General features: G+C 39.3%; 1 protein-coding gene across 3 annotated transcripts in view; it reads right to left on the bottom strand.

The window, feature by feature from the left end:
- Positions 1-7,750, bottom strand: part of LOC116845106 — a 7,911-nt gene extending 161 nt beyond the window's left edge. Inside the window, exons 1-8 of one of the 3 annotated variants that reach the window (XM_032817430.1) lie at positions 6,738-7,750; positions 5,537-5,690; positions 3,813-4,130; positions 3,162-3,462; positions 2,991-3,069; positions 2,388-2,558; positions 954-1,043; positions 1-612 (exon numbers count right to left, since the gene is read on the bottom strand). The exon at positions 1-612 is cut by the window's left edge and continues 161 nt beyond it. In XM_032817430.1, the coding sequence (XP_032673321.1) occupies positions 497-612; positions 954-1,043; positions 2,388-2,558; positions 2,991-3,069; positions 3,162-3,462; positions 3,813-3,979 (924 nt within the window). In that variant the 5' untranslated portion in view covers positions 3,980-4,130; positions 5,537-5,690; positions 6,738-7,750 and the 3' untranslated portion in view covers positions 1-496. Of the gene's footprint in view, positions 613-953; positions 1,044-2,387; positions 2,559-2,990; positions 3,070-3,161; positions 3,463-3,812; positions 4,420-5,536; positions 5,691-6,737 lie in introns of those variants that run through there. The other 2 variants (XM_032817429.1, XM_032817431.1) reach the window with 2 other exon arrangements.
- Positions 7,751-9,615: the final 1,865 nt, after the last annotated feature.

Raw genomic sequence — 9,615 nt, 5'->3', positions numbered from 1 at the left:
TTAAATCATGGCAAAGGTCCCATTCTTAAGAATTGTGAGTGCGAAAACTTTTTGCTATCCATTTATCAGATCATAGAAGAATCACAGTATAATCGGTCCACTTATTTTATACATATATATATAATAAAATGCAAGATATGGAAATTACACACAGCCATAATTATGTGCGTAACACAGAAATAACAAACACATAATTTGGCACCTGCATGTATACATCACTTTGTAATTTCGTGACGTTATTGATATAAAAAGGAGCTCAATCAATAGTGCATATTTCTTTTTTAAAGAAATATAGAGTATATAAAAATATTTCTATCATAAACAATTAAGTATGACACAATAAAATGAGCAGTATAAACTATCTTGCACATGTCATATGGACTTTCGTTTTACTCGTGTACGTATAGTCATTGTACTTTCTTTAGTCTAATTGGCTTGCTGGTTATTGCAAAATTGCACACATTATTCACCTCTAGAGATTACATATTGCACCGTATTATGTATTTTTATCCTCAGGTTTCCCTGTGGCATCCTGCGCTTTCGCTTCCTCCTCGTAATTATCTGGAAGTGGCATAGCCTCGTCTGTGCTTTGAACTTCATCAGCATTGTTATCTACACAAATGAGGAAAAAAATTAAAAAAAAAATTATGCATCACTATCCACTTTCTCTCTCTTTCACACATACACATACACACACTCCGCATACGCACACAATGTGTTTTAAAACTTATTCTTCTCTACAATGATTTTTTGATAGAATAATACATGAAAATAGAATATATAAAAAAATGTACTTTAAGTTAGTTTTGTACATTGCCTTAACTAATTTCTGTCTCTTTCTTTCCTCTTATTTCCTAGAGAACGTTATGGCTTTTGCTGCTGCGTCAAACTGCGCTTCAAACAAATATGTGCACGCTGCATAATGATATTGCTACGTTTAAACTTCTAATTACCATGTGCACGGTTCTCAGGATCCTCTATGTCATCGGGAACTGGCAAATCCTGCTCCGCTGTGTCATTGATCTGTTTCGCACCCGCTTGAACTGAAAGGCACGTAAGCTAAATTACTATGCTAAAGTGAAAGATTCACGTGTGTATTTCTGGAAGAAGTTTTAATTGCGATCTGTCGTATACAGCATGTTTATACTGCGATAATAACGAAAGCTGTCGTTAGGGCGTTAGTAACGAACAATTTATGATCATTTAGTGCAACGTTCACCAACACTCGTGTACTTCGTGCGTGTTAATACAAAATGATTTATGTTAGTTCTCCTTAGAGTGCGCCAAAAGAGGGAAAGAATTTCGTGATGGAGTAACATTAATAATAACTATCTGAAAACTACATTATTTATCTCTAAAACTACATTATTTAGAGCAATCCAAGAAGCAGGAGTGTATCTCGCTGAAAATATTGCACATTTTATTATTTGTACAGTAAATACGCGTTTTTATGCCCGGCGTTTTGAAAGAGCCGAAAGTTACAGTTGATCACATTCTGTTTATTGTTCAATATATTTCTACAAATACAGATTAAAGTCCGTGTGTAGCTTACATTATGCGCCTCGTGTCATTCGCATAAGACTTTATTGTAAATAAATACAATGTGTTATATTGCAGCAGGCGATAAGTAAATCACAAAATACCTCTACATAAATAAATATATCTTACAATTACCAATTATAACTTAATTACAAATCGTAAACAGTCTCGTGCGCCGTTTTTAGGCAAATACAGTTAGGACGAAAGTATCCAAGCATCTGGGAAATAGGAAAGTGTGTAGAATAAAGTCTTGCCTCATCCCCCACGTTTACCTAAAGGTCTGCTTTTATCACACGAGACTCAATTTTTTATCTTTCTCCTTGAAGTTGCACGCCCAACGAAGACACAATTCTCATAAGAAAGCATCGTCAATAATACTTCTATGGCACCTATTAAATCCTCAGAAGTCTTCCCTACACATTTGATACAATTTTACACACGAAACTGTCGGATTTCGTGTAGTGATGTAAAGCACAAAGGAAGCTGCCTACTAAAACGCTACGTTTTAGTTTCGTGAACACAGACAGTCCACGGTCAAAACGGTCCTTCTCGTATGAAAATTTCTCGATGGTCGATATTAGATGAACGATATAGTATTGTGTATCGTTAGAACGAAACCAAAGAACGCGATACCGCATCGTAGTTAGAAGCAAATACAGTAGGTTTGTTCTTAATAGAACTTTAATTACATATGTGTGTGTGTGTGTGTGTGTGTGTGTGTGTGTGTGTGTGTGTGTGTGTGTGTGGATGTGTGAAATTATGATTTATATACAAATCTACTGCGAACTCTTAATTTCATGTCCGTGACAGCATTCTCGCCTCGCGAGGACGGGGAAAGGTATCACTACCTTTCAACATAGTTACTGAGAAACGAGGAGTTTGGCGCACAGCACCGGGTGGGTCTGTCAGTAGGATTGGAATCCCGTGGTACTTCAAGCCTCGCTGACCAGCCACGGATACTCTTACGGCGGACTCCGGTACCGGGTGTAACTGAGACTTGTTAATGACCACTGTCGCTGCTAGATCAGCAAATCCCGACACAATATCTTATAACTCGCGTCAATGAGAAATGCGCAAAGGGGTTTACGGGGTACCGGCGGTTGCGTTAATATTTACGTGGGAACAGCATCGATCAGAGTTAGAACTTAATGAGAGAGGAGGGAGCAACAAACCAGATTCGACAAAATAAAAAGAAAGAGAAAATAACCGAGGGGGAGCATCGTTCTCTCGCCGTAGAAGCAGAGTGCAATCAGCGATCTAAGTTAGCAAAGGTCTTGGCTCATCATACATTATTATATGAAGAAATACAGTGCAAAATATTTTACATGTAACGAGAGAATATAGTTATTAAAAAAATCGTATAAATCCGGACGATTACTCGAACGTTAATGTAAATTCAAAAACACACGTTAAACACGTGATATACAACGAAGGCAATTGTTACAACTTACTTGGATGAAGAACTGGAAGGTCTTTCTTATCAAGTGGGGCATTGCAACTGAGCTTTAGTTGGTCCACCTCTCCTTTTAGCTGGAAAAATAAAGGACACCAAAATCACACTTGTCAATGACTTTATCTTCACTCTATATATAGATTTTATCATATCAGTAGAATATTCACACCTTTTCCACTTCCTCTTGAAGCTTTTTGTTTTCATTACGTTTCACGTCTAATTGGGTGGTGATTGTATCCTTTTCTAGTCGGAGTGTCTCCAGTGTTGCAGTTTTAGTGGCGTCCAATTTGTTCAAAGAATCTAGTTCACTTTTGCACACGGTAACAGAATCTTCTAGCTCATCATTTTTCTTCTTAAAATCTATCTGTTGCTCCATTCGAACGTGCACAGAGGCCAACTCATCCTCTATGTGTTTGTATCTCTGCTCCAGATTGCCACGTAATGTTACACACTGATCTCTCTCTTCAGCGCTGAAAGACAAATCAATTTCTCAGTTGCAATAAGATGCTAAACAACGTGCTGTTTTAAATGATATGACTTTTACAAATTACAGTAGACAGCAAGCTAAAAGTAAACTGGGACAACACTGACATTATGGATATACATTCTGCGAGCACGACACAAGTGAAAAGTTTCACAAAGAGCAAATCCATGTACTGCTTCTGGCAAATTGCACGACAAACACAACATACCGATACAGAAAAGACAGTAAACAGAATGCAGTGCTTGACATGCAGCCACCTTCACTCAAATAAATACACTCAAAAATAAACACACTCAAATGTCAGCAGCAACAGCAGGCTGCGTTAGTAATCCTCACCTGATCTTGAGCTGCTCGTTCAGCTCGTCGATTTGCCTGACTAGCTCCACATTCTCAGACGACAGTGCCCACCAGTTGCAGAAGAGCATGAGACACACCAGGAGCAGCGCTACGACTAAGAGAGGCGGGCATCTGCCACCACCGACCCTCATACCGTCGATTCCCATCACTCTTACCTCGTCGTCGCGTCCACTCTCGCTGTCACTTGCGCAGGAACATATGCCACGTTACCGTTTATAGCGGGCCACCGGGCCTCGTCGTGCTATACGTGAGTGGGTGGTATGCAAACACAATCTATGTGTCACGCGCGCGTTTCCTCTGCAACATCAGCCACACGTAATCCCACTCTGTAGTATCTCTGCGCGCGCGACCGAGCCACAATTTATATAGGAACAACTCCGGGCCCGCCGGGCACGTCGACGACGATGACGATAATGACACGTCGCTCCGCTCCGGAAGACTTTCGCGCGACAACCATTTGACAGCCGCGAGTACTTTTAGAGGCGCCACCGCTTCTGTCGGGGGCGTCTTCCGACACAACGCTGTGCCCGGCACGCGCAGCGCGATACGGAAGCCGTTCTAACCCTTCCGCGTGCACAGTGCGTCGGCCGGAAGTACCTCTCTCTCTCTCTCTCTCTCAGTATATGGTATACAGGGATTCTCAAAAAGACATATTTCCCCAACATCACTCCAAGTCAATATAAGAATAAAGATTAATAAGAATCAACTAGATTGTTTGAAGGAATAATATCGTGATATAAAGCCCAGGAAGATTCCAAGGCACGTTCCAAAAATCTTAAAGTCCGAACTTGTTCGAACACATCTGGTCGGCGGCTAAACCGAGATTTCGGCCGGAAGTAGGACGTCTCTGTCTCTCCGTCGAGGAGCGACCGAGTCCGGAAGTATCGACGAGGAGGTATCGCGCGTATCGATACATCGTTATCGACGTGATCGACGTGATATCGAGACTTTTTGAATTTTCAAAGTCGACCATCTATGAAAGTCTCTTGCGTGCGCATCGACGTTCATTTATTTGAACAAATTCTCCTCTACTGTCGTAATACTAAAAAGGAATCCGACATTCTCATTACTAAATTATATCAGAGAGGATACTCTGGCGAGAACGTTTTTAAAGGAGCCTTCAACCTACAAAGTTTCAGATACTTCTACGAAATCCAACAATTTCTGAGGAACACCCAGACAGCATATATGTTCAAAACTGGAACATAAGACGTTTTTAAAACGTCTTTAAGTCGACTTTAACCACAACCTTAAGCCGTAAGAAATTGACTAACCACAGTTCATTATTTTTAAAATAATCCACTGTGGTTGGTCAATTTATTATGGCTTAAAGATTAAAGCAAGGTTGTGGACAAGGGATAAGATGTCTGGACGTCTAGCGTCTTTTCCTTTGTCCACAACCTTGCTTTAATTTTTAAGCCGTAATAAATTGACCAATCACAGTCGATTATTTTAAATCAATTATTAAATAATCAACTGTGGTTGGTCAATTTCTTACGGCTTAAGAATTAACCCAGATAGCACAAAATCTTCAGAGAATGTTCAGAATGTTCTTGGACGTTCTTAGGATGTATGAATGTCCTTAAAACGTTTTTAGAACATCCTTTGAAGATTTGTGCTATATGGGAAAGCAAGGTTGTGGACAAGGAGTTTAAGTTGTCTTAAAGACATTTTATGTCCCAGTTTTGGACATTAGTCAGTACCTGTAGTTCTCTATTTGACCTTCAATCCGTGTAATGGCGTTGGAGCGTAATTCTCAGTGAAGCCTGGAGCCACTTATTGAAGTTGAAGTTGATGAAGTTGAGGTTGACGTTCATTTATGGCTGCCTTCCGTTATTCACTGACAATATTGAAAGCCTAAGATTCATGTTATGTGTATTATGAATTCTCATTACCGGCGATGAATATCGTAACTGTAAACTTTCCGCGCCGACGATGTTCTCAGATCGATTGGTCAACATTCACCGCGCAGGTAAGACATTTCTAAACGCAACTTCTGAGAACGTATACCTCCATACGGATGACACAATCGATTTCTCCTTGACGGAGATGAATGCGCGATCCCTTGGATGCTTCACGCTAATTATCCCCCCGCAATGTATCGCTGAATCATCGCTTTGCATAAAATCCGCCGGATATGCATCGGGAGAATACGACCTTGCTACCTTTCTCCCTCGCTATTTTATATATGAAACGGCGCGTTCACATCGATCTACCGCGATTTGCAATTTAAATGGCCGGGACGATTCGCGTTTCGGCACTCGAATCGCACGAGATTATAATACGAGCGCGATAAAATTCACACATTCGCGTCTGCACGATCAATTACGAGGGTCACGGATAGATCTTTTCACTTCTACGTATTTCGCGAGCATTTCTAGCACGTATTTTCTTTTCACTCTCTTAATGTCATAAATCAAGATGGCTGCGACGAGGAGCCAGGGGCTTTAACCCTTACAAGTCCACAAAGTGACCAAAAGAAAGTATTTAATCGTTTTTTATAATTTATTATAATATAAAATAAATTAAAAATACAAAAAAATTTGCAATTACCGCCGATTTATTTTGACAGCTCAGGTGTTTGTTGGTGTTGCCAATTTAAAAATCGTGATAAATGAAAGGGTTAAACATTGGAAATAGTTTACATTCAAATGAAGTGTTTTCTATTTCAATGATTTAGCTGAGACATACCGGAATTTCAGCAGAAGAGCGTAGGTGAACGTATAAAAAAAGGACCTCACGTGTGCAAAAAGTCACATTTATTCTGTTCTTTTTATTATATATATATATATATATATATATATATATATATATATATATATATATATATATATATATATATATATACATACACACACACACACACACACACACACATATATATATATATATATATATATTTACTTAACACTGTGTTTTATCGAAGAAAATTCACATACAGTCAATCAGAGCGAGAAAATATATCGCCTTCGCGCGAGTGTAGACGAAAAAGTCCCTCGGATGAGGTCGAGAGCTCGCGAAGTTGCTCGTAGACTCGCGGACATAGGTCCTCGCGATCCTGCCCGTAAACAGGACGAAACTGACGCACGGCTCGCAGGTTTGCTCGCTTATTATCTCGCCTAAGCGCGATCGCAACAACCAATAACACCGGTCCGCGATGAAACGCGTTTTCGCTCGCGATACGCCGCTCGCAGCGGGGCCGCTCCGAGACGCTTATCTCCACGATGATTTATTGTTCATTTGTGCGACGCCACTTTCTTATCAACGCTGAAACGGTTTTATCGATTTGCTCCCTTCCTGGGTCGCCCGGTCTCGCGAAAAGCGACTGGCAAAGTGCAGATCGCGCGCGCCTAAAAATTCATCTCGATCGATCGATCGATCAGCGGAAGAGGATCCAATATCGCCCGTGTGCGATCCAATCTTTTTAAGGTTCCTGACCGCGGCCATTGATGATGTCGTAGCGAAGAAGTGCATGTCCAAAATTCTTGCAGTGTACGTCGAAATGAAAAGATACATTCCCAGATAGCACAAAATCTTCAGAGAATGTTCTGGGACGTCCTCAGGATGTATGAATGTCCTTAGAATGTCTTTAGAATGTCCTTTGAAGATTTGTGCTGTATGGGTTCAAAAGATACTACCTAGACATCTAAAATCTGGACATAAGACGTCTTAAAGACAATCTTTAAGACACCTTAAAGACATTTATACGTAAATCGTTTGAAAGACATCTTAATGATGATCTTTAAGACATCCCGATTTTAATCGATTAAGCGCACACCTCTAAAATACTCTACTTTATTTTTGAATTTGACAATGAATAAATAACTTTGAAATTAACGTGAAATGCAATCTTCTCAGATAACACAGAAAATTCAAAAAGAATTCAGTCGTATGTCACCAATTCTGAGTTCATTTTTAGATGCAAAAAAAATTCTTTTCACTGAACTGAACTCTAAAGAATTCTTTTTGCATCTGACAATGAATTCAGAATTGGTGACATACGATTGAATTCTTTTTGAGTTCTCTGTGCTAAGTTCTTTTCTTTTTTAACTTACATTTTTTCGCGTCAATTTTGCGGTTATTTATTGATTGTTAAAGCAAAAGACAAGTGTTTGGAATACTTTGCAAATATATATTCGATCCACTGCAAATACCATTTTTTGGATGTATCTTTTTTATTTCAACGTGATTTGCAAGAATTTTGGACATGCATTTCTTCGCTTGTGACGTCACCAATCGATAGTTCCGCAGAGGGGGAGAGGAGACCTGACAGGGTTATTCTGTAATTTCTCAACGCTTGCTTTATAACTATAACGCACGTCGTCGCGCAAATATAACGCATAAAAGCTGCGCAACGACGTTTGACAATACCGATATCGCCGTCAACAGTTACCGAGTAAACGCACACAGCAGCCTTAAACCTTTTTTTTTTAATATCTATCGTGAATCGCGTTAGAATCGTGCGAAAGCTATTTCGAAAGCCGTGTAAGCGAACAAATCGATTGCGTACGCACTTTTTTCTATCCTTTACTCCTTGGCTTTCCCGCATTCCTTCTCTCGGCTGCATGTGTCTGTGTGTGTGTGTGTGTGCGGTATCTATGTGTATGTGTGCGCACATAGCGCTCGAACAGAAATAAAATATATCGTAAATTTAATATCCTTGCGTTGCGTTTTCCAGCGTCGCGGCGCACAAATGGGGAGAAATAGAAATAGAAATTTACTTGTTCAAAAATGGCTAGAGACCACAATTTTATAGCAACCGGGATGAATTTTTTTTTAAATTAAACAATGTAAAAAAAATTCTTCTAAATGTTGCAATATTAATAAGAATTTGGGTTAAAGTGTAGAAAAAGGACGCCACCTCCGATCAGCCTGATCTTGACATATGTCATAGAGGTCACCCTTCTGAGTGACCTTCTGAAGATTTTAGCCGTCGCTCATTGTTTGTTAAAAAGTTATTGATGAAAGAAGTCCGAAAAATATATTACAATTTTTCGATACTGTGTACCGTTAACGAGCAATATCGAATAAGTGCAATATCGAACAACTAGCGGGGGGCTGCGCCCCCCGCATCCCCCTCAAAACTAACCTAACCCAACCTATCGTCACAATAACACAAAAGTTAAACACTTTAATAAAAAATGACTGATACTTAATGTGGATAGGTTGGATTAGGTTAGTTTATTAGTTATGTTTATTCGAACCTAAACCTAAATCAGTCCATAACTTTTTAACAAACAATGAGCGACGGCTAAAATCTTCAGAAAGTCACTCAGAAGGGTGATCTCTATGACATATGTCAAGATCAGGCTGATCGGAGGTGGCGCCCTTTTCCTACACCTTTACCAGAATTTGTGAAAAATTATCAAGTTTTGTGAGTCGCTCCAATTGGAAAACTTTCCATCTTTTCGCTGTACAGTACAGTGTACTAAGGTTTTCGGCATCGCTGATTACGAATCTGATATAAAAATCAGAATCTGGCAGTTGATAACTATTAATCTCTTGTCAACATAAACAAAATCATTATGTTTTAACACAGTATATATGTTGCAATAGGATATATAAAGTCGTTCAACATAAATGTAAAGTCAGTATTAAGATCTGGTATTTAACAGCTGTCAATCCCATAACCGATATGAAAAAAATGTTTCTGTAGCACGAAATGTGTCACTGTAAGGTATATATTAGGTTTAGGTTGCTGAATACGAACTTAATTCTTATTAATATTGCAACGTTTAGAAGAATTAAAAAAAAAAATCAGGCTCGACAGTTTTTTTCTACA

The sequence above is a fragment of the Odontomachus brunneus genome, unplaced genomic scaffold (genome assembly GCF_010583005.1).
Source record: "Odontomachus brunneus isolate Ranch 3 - 2012 unplaced genomic scaffold, Obru_v1 Obru_scaffold_049, whole genome shotgun sequence".
In the NCBI taxonomy this organism is placed as follows: Eukaryota; Metazoa; Arthropoda; class Insecta; order Hymenoptera; family Formicidae; genus Odontomachus; species Odontomachus brunneus.
This window is presented reverse-complemented; position numbering and strand designations above follow the sequence as displayed.